The 21,015-nt window shown below is 39.0% G+C and overlaps 1 protein-coding gene across 1 annotated transcript in view; it reads right to left on the bottom strand.

The window, feature by feature from the left end:
- Positions 1 to 21,015, bottom strand: part of MGAM2 (maltase-glucoamylase 2 (putative)) — a 113,709-nt gene that overhangs the window by 34,610 nt on the left and 58,084 nt on the right. The window contains exons 27-36 of the mRNA XM_008964816.4: positions 20,779 to 20,933; positions 19,564 to 19,732; positions 18,843 to 18,939; positions 18,273 to 18,385; positions 17,683 to 17,808; positions 15,259 to 15,387; positions 7,678 to 7,785; positions 5,925 to 5,987; positions 4,941 to 5,075; positions 3,249 to 3,333 (exon numbers count right to left, since the gene is read on the bottom strand). Of these exons, the coding sequence (XP_008963064.3) occupies positions 3,249 to 3,333; positions 4,941 to 5,075; positions 5,925 to 5,987; positions 7,678 to 7,785; positions 15,259 to 15,387; positions 17,683 to 17,808; positions 18,273 to 18,385; positions 18,843 to 18,939; positions 19,564 to 19,732; positions 20,779 to 20,933 (1,180 nt within the window). The remainder of the gene's footprint in view (positions 1 to 3,248; positions 3,334 to 4,940; positions 5,076 to 5,924; positions 5,988 to 7,677; positions 7,786 to 15,258; positions 15,388 to 17,682; positions 17,809 to 18,272; positions 18,386 to 18,842; positions 18,940 to 19,563; positions 19,733 to 20,778; positions 20,934 to 21,015) is intronic.

Below are 21,015 nucleotides of genomic sequence, written 5' to 3'. Positions count from 1 at the left end.
TTTACTGAGAATGATGGTTTCCAGTTTCATCCATGTCCCTACAAAGGACATGAACTCATCATTTTTTATGGCTGCATAGTATTCCATGGTGTATATGCACCACATTTTCTTAATCCAGTCTATCATTGTTGGACATTTGGGTTGGTTCCAAGTCTTTGCTATTGTGAATAATGCCGCAATAAACATACGTGTGCATGTGTCTTTACAGCAGCATGATTTATAGTCATTTGGGTATATACCCAGTAATGGGATGGCTGGGTCAAATGGTATTTCTAGCTCTAGATCCCTGAGGAATCACCACACTGACTTCCACAATGGTTGAACTAGTTTACAGTCCCAGCAACAGTGTAAAAGTGTTCCTATTTCTCCACATCCTCTCCAGCACCTGTTGTTTCCTGACTTTTTAATGATTGCCATTCTAAAAACCACATGATTATCTCAATAGATGCAGAAAAAGCCTTTGACAAAATTCAACAACCCTTCATGCTAAAAACTCTCAATAAATTAGGTATTGATGGGACGTATTTCAAAATAATAAGAGCTATCTATGACAAACCCACAGCCAATATCATACTGAATGGGCAAAAACTGGAAGCATTCCCTTTGAAAACTGGCACAAGACAGGGATGCCCTCTCTCACCACTCCTATTCAACATAGTGTTGGAAGTTCTGGCCAGGGCAATCAGGCAGGAGAAGGAAATAAAGGGTATTCAATTAGGAAAAGAGGAAGTCAAATTGTCCCTGTTTGCAGACGACATGATTGTTTATCTAGAAAACCCCATCGTCTCAGCCCAAAATCTCCTTAAGCTGATAAGCAACTTCAGCAAAGTCTCAGGATACAAAATCAATGTACAAAAATCACAAGCATTCCTATACACCAACAACAGACAAACAGAGAGCCAAATCATGAGTGAACTCCCATTCACAATTGCTTCAAAGAGAATAAAATACCTAGGAATCCAACTTACAAGGGATGTGAAGGACCTCTTCAAGGAGAACTACAAACCACTGCTCAAGGAAATAAAAGAGGATACAAACAAATGGAAGAACATTCCATGCTCATGGGTAGGAAGAATCAATATCGTGAAAATGGCCATACTGCCCAAGGTAATTTACAGATTCAATGCCATCCCCATCAAGCTACCAATGACTTTCTTCACAGAATTGGAAAAAACTACTTTAAAGTTCATATGGAACCAAAAAAGAGCCCGCATCGCCAAGTCAATCCTAAGCCAAAAGAACAAAGCTGGAGGCATCATGCTACCTGACTTCAAACTATACTACAAGGCTACAGTAACCAAAACAGCATGGTACTGGTACCAAAACAGAGATATAGACCAATGGAACAGAACAGAGCCCTCAGCAATAATGCCACTTACCTAAAACTATCTGATCTTTGACAAACCTGAGAAAAACAAGCAATGGGGAAAGGATTCCCTATTTAATAAATGGTGCTGGGAAAACTGGCTAGCCATATGTAGAAAGCTGAAACTGGATCCCTTCCTTACACCTTATACAAAAATCAATTCAAGATGGATTAAAGATTTAAACGTTAGACCTAAAACCATAAAAACCCTAGAAGAAAACCTAGGCATTACCATTCAGGACATAGGCGTGGGCAAGGACTTCATGTCCAAAACACCAAAAGCAATGGCAACAAAAGCCAAAATTGACAAATGGGATCTAATTAAACTAAAGAGCTTCTGTACAGCAAAAGAAACTACCATCAGAGTGAACAGGCAACCTACAACATGGGAGAAAATTTTCGCAACCTACTCATCTGACAAAGGGCTAATATCCAGAATCTACAATGAACTCCAACAAATTTACAAGAAAAAAACAAACAACCCCATCAAAAAGTGGGCGAAGGACATGAACAGACACTTCTCAAAAGAAGACATTTATGCAGCCAAAAAACACATGAAAAAATGCTCATCATCACTGGCCATCAGAGAAATGCAAATCAAAACTCTGATTTAATTTATAGAGTGTTGTCATAGCCCTTTTGCCAACATAATAAACTCCTTCATTGTTAGGACTGTTTCTTCCACTAGATGGTAATGTTCTCCAGGGAATAAATCTATTTCAATCATTTTTGTATTTGTGTCTCTAAATCTTTCTGATTTGACAGCATTTGCTTGATACATAAGTACAGATGATCTTCAACTTACAATGTGATTATATCCCCATGAACCCATCACAAGTTGAAAATACTGTAACTTGAAAATGCATTGAATGGACCTAACCTACCTTAAATGTGCTCAGACACTTACATTAGCCTAAATTGGGCAAAATTATCTAATACAAGGCCTATTTTAAAACAAAGTGTTGAATAGCTCTTGTAACTTATTGAACACTATAGTGAAAGTGAAAAATAGAATGGTTATTTGGGTTCTCAAAGTTCGGTTTCTACTGAATGCGTGTCACTTTTTTACCATTGTAAGGTTGAAAATCATAAGTCAGACCATTGCAAGTCAAACACCCCCTGCATTAAATTAATGAAGGAGAAAATGAATGAATGAGTGAGTGAGTGAGCAATGGGCAGCATAACAGTGATGTAGACATCAAGAAACTTGAATTCTAGATTCTGTCCCATAGATTACTGGTATAGTGGCTTTTGTTGTTGTTGTTTTTCTGTTTTTTGGTGTTTTTTTTTTGTATGGGTCTCACTATGTTGCCCAGGCTTGTCTCAAGACTCAAACTCCTGGTCTTAAACAATCCTCCCACCTCAGCCGTGGTACAGTACTTTTAGAAGTGAGTCATTTCCTTCCTTGTTTCTCTGCAACATGAGAAGATTCAACTTTCTGGGATCCTTTTGATCCCAACATTCTATTTTTGTTTGTACCACAGAATGACCAAAAAGTATCCTTCATCAAGTGTCTGTTTACATGGGCAGAGAGACTTCAGAAACTAGGTTTTAATTCTCTAATCAAAAGAACATCTCTCCACGTGTGTGTGTGTGTGTGTGTGTGTGTAAGGGTTTATTTAAAATTTTAGCAATCTGTTCATAGTTATCAATGGAATCAAATGTACCACGCATTGTTTGGTTTCTTTCACACCACATCATGTCATTATTTCTTGCTTGATTAGTTTAGCTGCACTTATTCAAGGTTATCTTACTTGGGATTTCATGTCATGTTGGAGAATGGTTTCTGTCTTCAAAATTAGGCTTCACTTTGACAGTAAAAGGAAAACTTTTGGAGTGTTTGAGTAGGAAAGTAAGTTGATGAAGTAATTATTTTACATACATGGCATATAGGGTGGGTTATTTAGCATTTCATCACTGCAGCCCCTGACAGATCCATCCACAAAATTTGATGGCTCATTCATATCCTGAAATGAGTTAACAAAAAAAGATCTTGTCATGTCAGAGGCAGGATGGCCTTAGCTATAGAGGACACTAACTCAGGGAGATGACTTTTGAAGCCCTCAGCTCAGCTGGTGGTTTAGTTCACTGTGTTTAATTCCTGGCATTGACCCAAATGGACTCTAAAAATGTGTAGTGTAATCCCTGGCATTGACCCAAATGGACTCTAAAAATTTATATCGGCCAAAGTGGAGTGCTAAACTCCTTGCTTACCTGGCATTTTAAAACTTACAAGGATTGTTTTACAGTGGCAAAAATAGTGAGGTAATGCTGGACACAGGACCTAAGGAAATCTCTTGATATAACTCCCCAACAGAGGTAGCCCATCTTGTTTTACTATGCATGGATTATTCACTTTTTAGTCTATGGCCAGAGGTTACTATTATCTTCCTCGATTTTTTCTTAGTCCAGTCGCTTGGACTAATTCTGATATTGGCATAGGCCAAACACAAGGAGAGTTATCTCACTTTCTGCTATAAATATATTTCTAAAAAGTTATACGTAACTCAGAAACAAGTTTGGAAATAAAAACATACTTTGGGGAATTTGTTACTTAAATGCAAGGAGTAGGGGCTCCTAAGGGAATGTTCACTGTGCACTCTGACAATGGAAAAGTTAAATTTTCGAAAGCCAGACTATTTTAAACAGGACATACTAAAGGCAAATGAAAGTACTTGAGGAACTATTCATTACTTTGAATTACCCAGCTACAGCTTTCCCTCCATTGGAAAAAAAAAAAAATACTACCCCAGAGCTATCAGCATCTCTTATTCTCAAAGCTGCCCACAACTCTCCACTGTCTGATTTGCCTGTTTGAGTTAATTTGTGTCCTTTCACATGTCTGTTCTGTGCCTAACTATCTCAAAGGTGCAGGTGGTCAGGGAGGCCCCAGTGTTTTCAGTAGACTTTTGTCTCTGGAGTGAATCACAGACTTCTTCCAGTCTGACCAGAGCTGAATAGCTCTTCAGAGCTGGCCTAGAGCTTGCTTAAGATTTCAGGCCACTGGACAGTGGGGAAGGAAATCAGGACAGAGGAAAACATAGATAGAGCTGCCCTTGGACATATATCCCAGGGACATCTCAGGAAGTCCTGCTTTTAAGGCCAACTGGCATTTACAACAAACATCTGAACAGGCCCTTTAAGCCATTCCCTCAGAGTTGTCTGCCCCAGTACTATGGCAAACGTCTACTTGCTCTCAACTCCATGCCTCACCCACTCCCAGCTCTGCCCTGTAAGACTCCCTTACAATAAGCTTTCAGGTAGATTTGGCCAGTGGGTGATATTGGCAAGAGATTGGAGATGGGAGGTGATTTCTCCCTTTCTCTTTTGCTCTGGCATCTCCAGCAGTAGCAGTCTCCTCTGTGGGCTCCAACATCCACCAGACAATATGTCCCTGGGCAGATAAGCAATGATCTCTGCTTCTCTTGGTCCCAGCACCTAGATTCTGTAACAGCACCTAGATTCTCCCTTTCATCTCTTCAGCCCTATGTCTCTGCTTTGCTAGTCTCTCCTCCCCATGTTTTGACTTGCTAACATTTCCAAAAAAAAAAAAGACAACCAAGGGTGCACTTACAATCCACAATCCATCAAACTTCAAGCTCTTCTCTGGCTCTCGAGGGTTTGCATAGAGCTCTTCTATCTCTTTCTTCCACCACGCAGCTGTGCTATTACGAAAGAAGTCAGGAAAGGCAACGTAGGCCCTGTAAAGCTGTAAGAATAACACACACTCTCATTGTTGGGGTCTCAGCCTATACAGGAGACCACAAATGGGAGATGAACAGGAATTTGTGCCTGCCCAGATCAGCCTCTGCTCTAATCTCAGATCTGCTGCTGTTGCAGAGTTTACAACAGAAGCAGAGATTGGGGAAGGCTGACTTCATTCTTTATTTTCTTAGAAGAAGGTTAGATAGCTTTACAATCCCTTTCAAATACAGGATTTGTTTAATAACTGGACATGTAATCACAAGACTGGAAAATTAACAGTGTCTGAACAATTGAACTTTAGAGATGCAAATACTTTTTCTTTTTTTTTTTTACTTAAATATCAGTGTGATATTAGCAAAAGCTTTTTCCAGACTATTCAAATGAGATGAAGGAGGACTGTCATCCAGGGGCAAGTGAACTCCAGAGTAGAGGGGATGCTAGATGACCAGGCTGAGATTAACAACTTTCCTTCATTCAGCTGACTTGTATTTTCTTTTGTATGCAGATAATTTATTAAAATCCAGTCTGTTCATAATGGATTCCCCTCTAGTGAGAAAATGCTAGACTTTGGTTCATTATTTTTCAAGCGTCATAAAGTTCAAACAAATCACAGCCCATTAAAATCACACTTATGAGAGGATTTCATTGATGATTTCCTTCTACACATTTCCATGTTCGCTGTTTGTTGAGCTTTCCACTCGAGGATCTCTTTCTGCCAAGAAACTAACAGTGGATAAGCACCCTCAAGTTAGGGCTACTTAACTGAAGGGTTAGCTACTTATTCATCAGGATAAAAAACGTAAATATCCAGATGTTTAGGGCAATGTTGACAAAAAACTATATACAACTGTACCTTAACCTGAGTTTCATGGTCAAGGGATCCATCTACAATTACATTAGGCAGATCTGGCCAAACCTAGAGAAAAAGAAGGGCAATTAAAACCTTTACAGATCCTTGCATACAGACTATGAGATATTTCATGTGTTAGACTCTGATGACAGGCATCTCCATGAAACGCTTGGGAATCTTTGCCATAAATTAAACTGTAAAGGCCGAATCTACAAAATTACATTAGGTGAAAGTAGGCTGGGTCTCTTGATTCATTCTATGTTTTCAAAATTCTATTTTTGAACTTAATAATTAACTGAATTTCTTTTAAACATATCCTCTGAACAACCAACTTTCGAGTGATTTCTCAGATCTCTGATCTCCTTGTCACAGACCTATAACAAAATTCATAATAAGTATGAAGTGTGACTCTAAAGAAATAAGATTGATTTCCATTCATAACCCATACACCTCACCTCAATACTTTTAAGCACTATCATGACTTATAGCGGACTCCAAGTATATGTAGCATTAAAAAATCCATAGTACCAACTAATTTTAGCTGTAACTACCAGGACATTAAGTATATACACACTGATTAATTGATTCAATCAACAGACACTTACTAAGTACTTCCTATATGACAAGCACTCTTCCAGGATCTATATTTACTGAGATTTAAGTAAGAAATAGTACTTGTTTCCTAAGAGTTCACAGATAGTACATAAATGCTACACTGTATGCTATACTGAAGGCAGCATTACAGACAAGGGAAAATAGGAAAAACTAAAATAGTTACTAACTGCTTCAAACGAGGTAAGATTTGAGTTGATCTTGAAGTGAAGATATTATCTGGGTAAGTTGAGAAGGTAATATTCAAAGTGAGCACAGGGCCAGGCACAGTGGCTTACGCCTGTAATCCCAGCGCTTTGGGAGGCCAAGGCAGGTGGATCACCAGAAGTCATGAGTTTGAGACCAGCCTGGCCAACATGGTGAAACCCCATCTCTACTAAAAATACAAAAATTAATCAGGAGTGTTGGCACACACATGTAATCCCAGCTACTCAGGAGGCTGAGGCAGGAGAATCGCTTGAACCTGGGAAGAGGAGGTTGTAGAGAGCCAAGATCATACCACCGCACTCCAGCCTGGGTAACAGAGTGACACTCCAACTCAAAAAAAAAAAAAAAAAAAAAAAAAAAGGAGCCTGGAATACATCCAGAGCAGTAGGAAGTAGCATAGTATAATTAAGGAAGAATTCGAACCTAGGCTAAAATCTATTATCACCTGAAGTCCACCTAAAATGCTATTGCCAAAAATCAGACATATAAAGATGAAGATTGAAGCCATAAAGACGAATTAAAGGAAACAAGAGAAAGAGGAGAATCTATAGGACTTAATGATTCATTTAGATATGAAGGCAGATTAAGCATGATAGGTCAAAGGTGAATGCATGTTTTGCATGCAGGTGTCTGGGAGACACAGATTTCAGTGTCATTCTCAAAGGGATTCTTAATGTTTGTTAATGACCATGTGGAATAAATAAAGAGTGGGGACATCAGAGTATTTCCAGGCAATAGACAGTGCTCAATAATAATAGAGGATGAGATTTGTAACCTTGGTCTTATTAATGCTTATTGAGCTAATCAGCATCGGACAGATTTCTACTCATTCATAATTTATTGATTGTCCAATCTATTTTCCAATGTGTATTGAGAGCTGTTTTATTTCAAGACATTGTAACGTTAATTAACTGTAAGCATCTTCCCCAAGCCTTACCTTTCCCCAGACAATGTCATTGGTGTCAGGCCATTTGATGAACACGTTATTTTCCTGTCCTCTAATGAATGGGAGATACTGTGTCTCATTGCCAGAAATGGCTGGGTCCTGCAGTAAAAGAATTTCAAACAGCAAATGTGAGGAAAACATCTCTAAGAAAATTTCTCTCCAAAAATTTAGTAGTTCATAGTGCAGGAGGAAATGGTGAATCTCAATACCAAAAATAAAATGAAATAAAATAAAAATCATTGATAATTTCCTTATGTCTTACTGCATATATTACCATAGCCAATTGAAAAGGGATGGTGCCATGAGTACTCAAAGTAAGATATAAAACCCTTATGAGGGGTAATCTCTTTCAAAGGGTATAAGAATCTGTGCCAACAAATGAAGGAGCCTTTCTATACTACAAAAAGTTACCACCCAAACCTGTAAGTAATAAAATGAGAGGAAAGGGGACAATATGGCCAGCTAGATGCAGCTGGGAAGCACCTCTCCCATGGAGAAAAACCAAAATACTGAGTAAACCATTACACTTCAAACAGAGCTTTTGAGAGAAAACACTGCCAGTCTATAGAGAGGCAATGCAAACACTGAGGTGTAAGAGGGAGAAAGCTGGAAATCCCACATAGAGTTGCTGAGTGCTGGGACCAGCTCCTGGCACTGAACAGGTCCCAAGGAAGGAGTGAGTGAAGGGAAACTCGCACTGCAGACATCCGGGATCCTACCTACAACAGACCCCACAAACACCATAGACATTTGAATTGGCAAGAGAAACTGCCTGGAGAGTAGGCAGAGGCAGAGCTCAAGCCTGTGCGGAGACGAGAAGGTTCTGCATACAGGGCATCTGCAGCAAAACACGACCATGAGGACCCATCTGCAAAGGCTCTCCATCTTGCTCTGAGTGGCTCTAGCCCCTGCTGACAGCTGAGCTGGGAGACAGCAGCGTTGTCTTTCCTACAGAACCAGCGTGCATCTGATTTGCATGCCACCCATCTGCCAGCCCCTTCCAAGGCCACTGCTTGGCTGCTCCCAAAAGAGAATGCACACAGCACAGCCTCCACTGCCCCACCTGCGTGCTTTGCTGGTGGCCTGGAAGTACTCTGACCCCCAGCAGAGCCAGTGCTGGACCCTAAGGCCAGAAAACAAAGCTGCAGGCCCAGTCCCAACCCACCAGGGTTTAAGCACACAAATCAGGATCATCTAGCTGAGATCTGTGGCTGAGGCTTGAGCAGGGGAGGAGCCCCACTCTCAGAACACTGAGAAGAGTGAGGTATGGGCCTGTGTGCTGGTGTGGGAGTTGGGCATGCCTCCCTCTGCCAGACTGGTCTGGGAAGGATGTAGCCTGTTTACCAGCCACAGACTCTGCCCACGGGAGCTCCACAGCCCAGAACATCTAACAGACCAACAATCTGGGTGCAAAAGGCTTGGGACAAAACTAGCTTGTCAGGGCAGCTACTGGAGCAGACATTGGAAGGAGACTCACTTAGGGGAGAGCAAGCTGAGAGGTCCCCAAAGCCATCTGCTGTGCAGAAAATACTGGATCATGGCACCATATCAGCTGCACCCCTACGGCAACACTGCAGTGCCTGGGGATCTTCTGCCCTTGACCCACTGCATCAACAGATCACCCCCAGACATACCCCACAACCCACTCTGACTCTGCCAAGTACAGAGGACCAACAGGGAGCTGCAGGTCTCATGGTGACTTGACCTTTGGCTCAGGCTGTCCCTAAGATGGAAGAGCACAGCCTGTCAGGGACGCCCTTGGGGCTAAGGAAACATAGGCATGATATCAGTGATTAGAGGAGGCTCCCTCAAGCACCAAAAATGGACTTGGCAAGGGGGCCATCTCTGGATCCCCCATCTCCCCCACCCCACAGCACTACTGCAAATGTGCTGAAATATGAAAGAGGCCTGCAGCTGAGTAAGAGGCTATCTTCCGGCCCTTACTCTTAAACACCATCTACTGTATCGCAGCCTAAATTACACCACCAAACAAAAAGGGTGCCTGTGAAACCCAATGCAGGAATTCAGCCACAGATAAAGATCTGTTAAAGAGCCTTGGGCCTCTGAAAGCACCCAGAAATGAAGCCAATCAACTATACTCAACATACACCACAGTCAAACCCTCAAGGAAAATAAAGACTATAAAAACAAAAAGCCATATCCAAAAGACAGCAACTTCAAAAAGATAAAGGAACATCTGCCCTCTCAGATAAGAAAGAATCAGCACAAGAACCCTAGCAATTCAAAAAGTCAGAGTATCTTCTGACTGCCAAACAATTTTACTAGCTCCCCAGCAATGGTTTCTAACCAGACTGAAGTAGCCTAAGTGACAGATACAGAATTCAAAACCTGTATGACAAGGACACTCAACAAGATTCAGGAGAATGTTGAAACTCAATTCAAAGAAGCCAGTAAAATGATCCAAGAGGTGAAAGATAACACAGCCATTTTAACTGAATGGCTAAACTGAACTTCCTAAACTCAACTTCTGGGATTAAAACAAAAAATTATAACACAATTGCAAGCATTAACAACAGAATAGACCAAGCTGAGGAAAGAATCTCAGAACTCAAAGACAAGTCCCTTCTAAACAACCCAGTCAGAAAAAAATTTTTTTAAAATAATTTTTAAAAATGAACAAAACCTCTGAGAAATATAGAATTATGTAAAGAGGCCAAATCTGTGACTCATTGGCATTCCTGAGAGAGAAGGGGAAACAAAACATTATTTGGAAAGCATATTTGAAGATACTGTCCATGAAAATTTCCCCAATCTTGCTAGAGAGTTCAACATGTGAATTTAAGAAATTCAGAGAATCCCTATGAAATATTATGCAAGATGATCATCCCTAAGACACACTAGGAAAGGTTATAGCCATAAGTGCCTACATCGAGAAGTTAGAAAGATCTCAAATTAACAATCCAACTTCACATCTAGAAGAACTATAAAAACAGGAACAAACTTACCCCAAAGATCACAGAAGAAAATAAATGATCATAATCAGAGCAGAGCTAAACAAAATTGAGATTCAAAAATCCATACAACAGATCAACAAAAGCAAAAGCTGTTTTTTTGAAAGGATAAACAAGATTATAGGCCATCTGCTAGATTGAGAAAAAAAGAAAGATACAAATAAGTATAATCATAAATGACAAAGATGACATTACACCCAATCACACAGATATACAGAATATCCTTAGAGATTTTTATGAACATCTCTATGCACACAAACTAGAAAATCTAGAGGAAACAAATAAATTCCTAGAAACACACAAGCTCCCAAGACTGAACCAGAAAGGAAATAAAACCATAAACAGATCAATAATAAATTCTAAAATTGTATCAGCAATAAAAAGCCCACCAACCAAAAAAAAGTCCTTAACCAAATGGATTCATAATAAAATCCTACTAGATGTACAAAGAGCTGGTTCCAATCCTACTGAAATTATTCCAAAAGACTTGAGGAGGGATGCCTCCCTAACTGATTATACAAAGCCAACATCATCCTGATACCAATATCTGGCAGAGACAATAAAGAAAGAAAACTTCAGGCTGATATCCCTGATGAACATAGATGCAAAAATCCTCAACAAAAGACTAACAAACCAAACCCAGGAGCACATCAAAAAGTTAACTGACCATGTTCAAGTAGGCTTTCCTCCATAACCCTGAGATGCAAGGTTGGCTCAACATAGGCAAATCAATAAATGTGATTCGCCATATAAACAGAATTAAAAACAAAAGCCATATGATAATTTCAATAGATGTAGAAAGAGCTTTTGATAAAATCCAACATCCTTCATGATAAAACCCTTAAGAAATTAGGCATCAAAGGGAAGTACCTCAAAATAATAAGAGCTATCTCTGACAAACCCACAGCCAACATCATACTGAATGGGAAAAAGCTGGAAGCATTCTTCTTGAGAATTGGAGCATGGCAAGGATGCCCCCTCTCATCACTCCTATTTAACATAGTACTGAAAGTCCTAGCCAGAGCAATCAGGCAAGAGAAAAAAATAAAATGCATCCACACAGGAAAAGAAGAAGTCAAACTCTCTCTCTCCAAGGATGACATGATTCCATACCTAGAAAACCCTAAACACTTTGCCAACAGGCTCCTAGAACCAATAAACAACTTCAGTAAAGTTTCAAGATACAAAATTAGTGTACAAAAATTAGTAGCATTTCTATACATCAATAACGTTCAAGCTGAGAAATCTCAAATTAGAAATCTCAAGTTAGTAAGATCTCAAATTAACGATCCAACTTCACACCTAGAAGAACTATAAAAACAAGAATGTTTTTATAGTTCATCAGGAATGCAATCCCATTTACGACAACAACAGAAAGGATAGAATACCTAGGAATACATCTAACCAAGCAGGTGAAAGAACTTTACAAGAAGTGCAAAACACTGTTGAAGGAAATCAGAGATGACACAAACAAATGAAAAAACATTTCATGCTCATGGACTGGAAGAATTAACATCATTACAATGGCCACACTAACCAAAGCAATTCATAGATTCAATGCTATATCTATTAAACTACAAATGTCATTTTTCACATAATTAGAAAAACTATTCTAAAATTCACATGGAACCAAAAAACAGCCTGAATAGCCAAAGCAATTCTAAGCAAGAAGAACAAAACTAGAGATATCACATTACCCAACCTCAAAGTATACTATCACACACCTACAATTATTATCTGGTCTTCAGAAAAACTGACAAAAATTAGCAAGAAGGAAAGAATTCTTTATTAATAAATGGTGCTGGGATAACTGGCTCACCATATGCAAGAGAATGGTACTGGACTCCTACCTTTCACTATATACAAAAATTAACTCAAGATAGATTAAAGACTTAAATGTCAGACTTCAAATTATTAAAATCCTAGAAGAAAATCTAGGAAATGTTCTTGACATTGGCCTTAGCAAATAATTTATGGCGAAGTCCTCAAAAGCAATTGCAATGAAACCAAAAATTGACAATGGATCCAATTAAAATAAACAGCTTCTGCACAGCAAGAGAAACTGTCAACAGGGTAATGAGACAACCTACCAAATGGGAGGAAATATTAGCAAGCTGTGAATCTGACAAAGGCCTAAAATCCAGAATATATAATGAACTTAAATCAACAAGCCAAAAACAAACAATCCCATTAAAAAGTAGGCAAAGGACATGAACAGACACTGCTCAAAAGAAGACATACAAGTGGCTAACAAACATATGAAAAAATGCTGAGCATAACTAATAGAGAAATGCAAATCAAACCACAAAGAGATACCATCTCACATGAGTCAGAATGGCTTTTGTTGGAAAGTCAAAAAATAGATGTTGGTAGGGCTGTGGAGAAAAGAGAACACTTACACACTGTTGGTGGGAATGTAAATTAGTTCAGGCACAGTGGAAAGCAATTTGGAGATTTTTCAAATAACTAAGAATTGATCTACCATACCAGCCAGCAACCCCATTACTGGGTATATACCCTAAGGAAAATAAATTATTCTCTCAAAAAACACAGGTACTTGTATGTCTATCACAGCACTATTCGCAATAGCAGAGATGTGAAGTCAACCCAGGAGCCCATCTATGGTGGATTGGATAAAGAAAATATGGTACATATATATCATGGAATAATACACAGCCATAAAAAGAATGAAATTATGCTCTTTGCAGCAACACGGATGTAGCTGGAGGCCATTATTCTAAGTGAATTAATGCAGGAACAGACATGCAAATACCACATGTTCTCACTTATAAGTGGGAGCTAAGTACTGGTTACACATAGATATAAAGGTGGGAATAACAGAAACCAGAGACTACAAGAGAGGAGAGGGAGGGAGTGGGGCAAGGGTTGAAAAACTACCTGTTTGGTGCTATGTTCACGACCTGGGTAATGGATTCCATCATACTCTGCCATACTCTGATATGGTTTGGGTCTGTCCCTACCCAAATCTCATCTTGAATTCTCATGTGTTGTAAGAGGGGCATGGTAGGAGGTAATTGAATCACGGGGGGAGGTCTTTCCCTGCTCTTCTCATGATAGCAAATAAGTCTCATGAGATCTGATGGTTTTAAAAAGGGGAGTTTCTCTGAACAAACTCTCTTCTCTTGTCTGCCACCATGAGAGACATGCTTTTCACCTTCTGCCATGATTGTGAGGCCTCTCCAGCCATATGGAACTGTGAGTCCATTAAACATCTTTCTTTTGTAAATTGCCCAATCTCAAGTATGTCTTTATTGGCAGTGTGAAAACAGACAAATACATACTCCAAACCTCAGCATTACACAATACACGTTTGTAACAAACCTACATATGTACACACTGAATCTAAAATAGAAGTTAAAAAAGTTTAACCCTGAAATATTTAAACAAATAAATAAGATGTTAAAAAATCCTGTAGGAATTTAAATATGACATAAGTGATTTTTTCCAATGACATAGAAATCTATTTTTACAAAGACAGTTGAGAAGAAAAAGAATATATTGGTGTTTCTCCATAAAATTCTTGAGAAAAACTTTTGCTAGTGTTTGGAAACAACTCCTGGAGATAAACCAGATTGATAAGACTTAATCCTCAAGCAGAGAGAGCCAATTTATCGTGTTTCCAGAGTATAATAGCAATGTTCCTCAAAAACAAGAAACTTCTTTATTGCTCTCTGTGTCCCAATCTGTCTATTTAAAAATCTTCCCCTGTTCACTCGATCCCATACCTGCCCCAATTATTCTCTATAATATTATGCTGTTTCACAATTGTCTTATAAATCACTACTGTCTGAAATTATCTTTTCAGATGTTTATTGGCTGTCTCCCTCCATTAGAATAAAAACATTATAAGAAAAAGGGCACTGCCTTGCTAATTTAGACTATGAATGCACCCTCACACACACACACACAACTTGTAGAAGAGTGGTTTTCAAATACTGTGTTCAATAAATACGTGAATTAGTAAGTGAGCAAAAGTCACCAAAGAATGCTGTAAGTTTTGGAAGCTAGAAGAGAGAATCATTTGCAGGCAATTGCCTCTGCATTTATCAAGATGTGGCTTCCTAGTAATATAATAAATTGGTATTCTGGATCTTAACTCAATTGTTTGTAAGTTTAGGAAGAAATGTCATCTGAGCCTTACCATTTCTGAGTGATGATACAACATAAGAGATTTTTGAACCTCCTGATGTAAAGATGAGATTAAGATATAGCTATTTCTCCTGAGACATAGCCTGAAACAGTGAGATGCCCCCCCTTTTTTTTTGCTATCTTCAGTGCTTCAGCCCACAGTTGTTCTAACTTTACCAAGAGAATAATAATTATATTCCAGTGACAGTTATGGAAAATAAATATTATAAAGTATCATCTTTTAAAAGCCCCTTTTCATTTCTTTCTTTCATTTGCTTTTAAATTAAAAAATAATAATTATAGATTCACCACAAGAAGTTGCAAAACAAAACAAAAAGTACAGAGTACAGGAACATTTCTTGTACCCTTCATCCAGTTTCCCACAATGGTGCTATTTTTGAACCATGAATATGGAAACAGAAATTAGGATCTAATCTGTCTCAATACATACCAAAATGAGAATAAATCTCATGCCATTTTTCTTCATTTGCTCAATCAGAAGACTGAGGTTTTGAAAGTTGGCACTGAGGGTGAAATCCAGCTTCCGGTTCATGTAATCGATGTCTACATGCTGGACGTCCTGCAGAAAGAAGCAGCAAGGCTCTTGGAACCCTGCAGTAGGTGCCCTGCAGGGCACATTAACTGCTCTGCCAGGCCCCTGGTCCTGCTGCCTGCCTGCCCCAGTCCAGGCCCCTCTTCATTCTTCATCTCATTACTTCCCTCTGCTGACTTTTCAATTCTGCAGATTGAAATTGCTTTCTGATGCCTGCATGCAGTTCACCTGTGCCCACTCCTTCTCCTTCTGTTTCCCCAATTAGAACTCTATCCCCTTTCCTTTCCTCAATTCATGTCTTTCCCACTCTTCAAATCTCAAACTCAGTCTATCAAACAAAGTTCTAATTGAAATGTTCAAGGGTAGAAACTGGACTTTCCTAGGAAACAAACAGGGTTGTATATCTGGGTTTTTTTTCTACAGTAAATCTGGCTGATTTTTAAAAACTCTCGATAAACTAGGTACTAAAGGAACATATCTCACAATAATAAGAGCCATAGATGACAAACCCACAGCCAATATCATACTGAATGAGCAAAAGCTGAAAGCATTCCCCTTGAAAACCAGCACAAGACAAGGATGTCCTCTCTCACCACTCCTATTCAACGTAGTATTGGAAGTTCTGGCCAGGGCAATCAGGCAAGAGAAATAAATAAATGGGCTAGGCATGGTGGCTCACGCCTGTAATCCCAGCACTTCGGGAGGCCGAGGCAGGTGGATCACCTGAGATCAGGAGTTTGAGACCAGCCTGGCCAATACAGTGAAACCCCGTCCCTACTAAAAATATTTTAAAAATTAGCCAAGCGTGGTGGCCCACACCTGTAGTCCTAGCTACTGAGGAGGCTGAGGCAGGAGAATCACTTGAACCCAGGAGGCAGAGGTTGCAGTGAGCCGAGATTGCTCCATGGCACTCCAGCCTGGGCAGCAGAGGGAGACTCCATCTCAAAAAAAAAAAAAAAAGAGAGAGAGAGAGAGAAATAAAGGGCATTTAGATAGGAGAAGAGGAAGTCAAACTATTCATATTCACAGATGACATGATCCTGTATCTAGATACTAGATCTTGTCATATAGACAAGATCCTATATCTAGAAAACTCCATCATCTCAGCCCCAAAGTTTCTTAACCTGATAAGCAACTTCAGCAAAGTCTCAGGATACAAAATCAATGTACAAAAATCTCTAGCATTTCTATGCACCACCAACAGTCAAGCCTAGAGCCAAACCACAAATGAACTCCCATTCATAATTGCCACAAATAAAATACCTAGGAATACAGCTAACCAGGGAGGTGAAAGATCTCTACAAGGAGAACTACAAACCACTGTTCAAAGAAATCAGAGATGATACAAACAAATGGAAAAACATGCTCATAGATAGGAAGAATCAGTATCATTAAAATGACCATACTGCCCAGAGCAATTTATAGATTCAATGTTATTCCCATTAATCTACCATTGACATTCTTCACAAACTAGAGAAAACTATTTGAAAATTCATATATGTAACCAAAAATGAGCCCAAATAGCCAAGGCAATCCTAAGCAAAAAGAACAAAGCTGGAGGCATCAGGTGATCCCCCTTTAAACTATGCTGCAGGGCTACAGTAATCAAAACAGCATGGTACTGGTACAAGAACAGACACAAAAATCAATGGTAAATAATAGAGAACCCAGAAACAAGATCATACACCTACAACTATCTGATCTTCTACAAACCTGACAAAAACAAGCAATGGGGAAAGGACTCCCTTATTCAATAAATGGTGCAGGGAAAACTGGCTAGCCATATGTAGAATGGAAACTGGACCCCTTCCTTACACCAACATACAAGAACTACATTATTCTATAGCTTTCTTGAATGTCTACCCTCTCTATGCAGTACCAACCCAGGTTTCTGCACATGAAACTTACTCAAACCGTGATTGTTGAATAATAACTAAAGTGATTAATATTTAGTTGAAAAAAAGAACTTGCTTCTTTTTAGCCCAAAGGGATAGTCCCCTGCATTGCCATATGACCCTAGGTGAAACTTGTTTGGTAAAACAGAGACTTGTGCATAAGCCAAAATTTGGAAAAGAATAAACCAGCAAATTATTAACGTTGATTACTTTGGTAAGGTGGATTTGTGGATTTTTTCATCTTGTAATTTTCCTATTTTCTAATTTCTGTTTAATAAGTACATAGTATTATAGCATATACAAAGAAAAAAATTCAGCCTGGATGTATCAAGTTATCTTTGATAACAACATCATAGCACTTCTAATATAAAATTAGCCACAAATTCCTGTAACTAATTACACCTTGGGCTGAGTGAGGGTTTCATACATAGGGAATCTGGGCTGCCACCATTGCATCATACAAACTGGAGATTTCAGCATCATTCTGGTATCCATAGCGACTCAGATGGAATCCCAAGGCCCAGTATGGAATCATTGCTGGCCGACCGATCAACTAGAATAAAAAGAAAAATGCATCCAGATAGACTTCTTAGGGAAGACAAGGTTATTGACTTATACTTGAATCAACTTGAGTGTTTCTGCTAAGTACTGTATAAGAGGCCTCACCCAAGAAAGATAAGAAAGTCAAATAAATGTGGAGCAACTACGGACATGCAAAATGATAGAAACGTAATTGAAGTTTTTCTATATTCCAGAGTTTTCATTCTAGGAAACCTGAGAATTTGCCGGTTATTACTGATTAGCAATTCTTAGGCTGTTTAGCAAGTGAGGGACACATGGGATATTAATATGGCTTTATAGAACCATAATACTAAAATATGATTTCAGCAAAGGCAGTAATAATCTAGGAGTGACACTCAAGAGTCAAAAGAAAAAACTGCCCTATCTCAGTGCTAATAATGTGGTAATAGCCAATAAATATTTGACAATATATTGATGGACAGAATGGCTTCTAACCTCTGTGTATTGCTGAGTTACAAGTTCAGGGGTTGGCCCCAAAACAATGTAGAAGTCCAAAATCCCTCCAGTGGTGCGGTATGTCAGAGCAGGAGTGGGCTGTAATGTCACATCTGTAAGAAAAACAACACACATGAGGCACATCCTTGGAGTTGTAAATTGCCCGGATAGAAAACCTGCTCTAAGATTTGCTTTCTTCATACTCTGTCTTTGATACATGCCTTCTCTAGAAAGTCTTCTCTCATCCATTAGAATCAGAGGTGTATTTGCAGGTACCCCAAATGTAATATGCAACCTCAACAACTTTTGTAACTCTGTGAATGGGAGCCAAAGTGTCACAGTAAAATAGGCTATGCCAGAGTAGGAGCCATAACTGATCAAAATTCTATGCCTAACACCTGATCCAGAGTTCTTAATAAATCTCAAATAAATAGATGAATAAATGGAAAGTCAGTTTATTTGTTCCATTTCCCTTGCCCCCTGAATGTCTATATTTCTATTGATACCAGGTCAAAATAGAGTGGTCACAGCTGTTTCTGGTGGTGCATGGGAGCTGTGCCTATGCCTTACCCATGGCATTGCTATTTAGCAGGAGCACTCCATGGGCACTACCATCCTCCTCCAGTGCCATGTAGTAAGGGTGGACACCATAGGAATTCTTCTTGTACTGGGAGTCACGAGGGTAATAAACAAAAAGAAAATGCAAGATATTGTTTTCATACCATAACCCAAACAGCAAACTCTTACTCATCATTAAAGACTCAGCTCGATGTCATGTCCTTTGTTGGGCCTTCATTGACTCTCCCTTCTACTCCAAGTTAAAAGCTGTGTCTTCCCCACTTCATGCCTTCCTTATTTATTATTATATAATTCAATTAGGTATTATTACATAATTCAGTGATTCCACTGTGCTATCACAATTTCTGCGTCTATTTCTCTCACTAGCCTATAAGTCTCTGGAGAGCAAAGACAGTGTCTTATTAAATCTATAGCTAAGCACTTAGCAATGTGCCTGACAAATAGAATATATTAAGTAAAAGTTTGTGTGATAAATAAAATCCATAACTGATAGAGGGAAAAAATATATATATATGTACATATATAAAAGACATATATATATATACATGCCTTTTAGGGACAAAAGAATGTGACATGTGGCCTATTACAACTGAGAGCGGAATTTATCAATATAAGATGAGGTTGATGAGCAAGGTATCATATATAAGCATAAGGATTAAAAGAGATTTACATTGAGAAAAGCTGATTGCTAAACTTATTCCATTGTCCCTACCGCAGGTGGCTCATCACGAGCAAACATTCCCCATGTGTTCCAGTTCATGTTTCTTCTGAAAGTCGTGTGCTCAGTTTCCCCAAAGCCATAGATGTACTGAGATGGCAGACGCGTAGAAATGGAGAGAAACATGTCATTGAAGGTGAAGCCAGGGAGTTGAGAATCCCAGCTGCAACACAAAAGCAGACCACGCTGAGCTGGAGACCACTGGCCAGAGCTACTTGTAATGTGTTTGGAATGTCTACTTGATTCCAAAGCCTCCTTAATTATTGCACATTTCAATCCAGGTTCAAATATGGTGACATGATCCAGGTCATAACAATGGCCCTGACTCAAGACCAAAGTTCCATGTTACATTTCTGTTCTGTGGTTTGTCAGACTGAGAGCTCCTTTTCTGGGTCCTTGTGGGCAAGGGCCATAACTCATTCTTCTATTTATTTCAAGTTCTCAGTGCCTGGAATATCAGCTTGAGTAAATATATAAATAAACAAATAGAGTTTAAGCAAACTTTCCAATAGAAAAGCATGAAACTCTTAGAACAACTTCTCTTGAGTTGGCCAAAGGACTTCTTACCAAAGAGGGCAACAGAGAGGAAATCACTCACACAGCCCAAGAGAGAAGACATACACAGGAAGGCAAAGGTGCACACACAGGTGACAGCTTCTACTGGGATAGGGAACCTCACCCCAGGCAAAATCCAGACCTTCACTTCATTCTATTCAGCAGCAGGACAAGAGATGGGAGATGACAATTCCTTTTATGCTTAACATTGTGAAAAGGCTTGAAGGCTTCTGTGTCCACAGAAGCAAACATTCCAAGAAGCTATTTCTTTCTCCTTTTTAACCTTTGCCCCTCTCTCCTGCCTCTTATTATTTCTTAATGAGACATAATATGGAACTCATTTGTATCTTAGGTTATCTGCTGTACTTATTAAATAGAGTTTTCTGTTCTACTTAAGAACAGTAAGTAGAACATGTATTTTTCTTTCTCTGAAATCAAACAATACTTCATTTCTTTAAACTTTGATTGATTATTTTTGTTAATGACTAACCAAAAACAAATTATCCATTAAAGCATGGGGAAAATAGATATACTCTAACAAATGCACACATATTTCCATAGAGTCTCTGAGATTAATATTTCACTTGAATTAATTGTAACTGCTGTAATTAAATCTAGAACTACTCTAATTAGAATCAAATAAAAAGTGCTTACATCACAGCGCTGGAGTTTTTGCGTTGAATCTGGATTCCAAAAGGATTGTTCTGAATCCTGACATCATACAGACGGTTTTCAGGGTCACCAACTGGTTGGGGAGGGGTGTTGAGTGGTACTGGAACCTCATACCTTTTATTAGTGGGGTCATAGATCTGGCAAGAAGAGAGAAGAAAACTTTCTGTTAGGGTCTTAGACCTAAAACCCCTCATGCCACCCCATATAATTCAGTTTCCA

Source organism: Pan paniscus, chromosome 6 (genome assembly GCF_029289425.2).
Source record: "Pan paniscus chromosome 6, NHGRI_mPanPan1-v2.0_pri, whole genome shotgun sequence".
In the NCBI taxonomy this organism is placed as follows: domain Eukaryota; kingdom Metazoa; phylum Chordata; class Mammalia; order Primates; family Hominidae; genus Pan; species Pan paniscus.
This window is presented reverse-complemented; position numbering and strand designations above follow the sequence as displayed.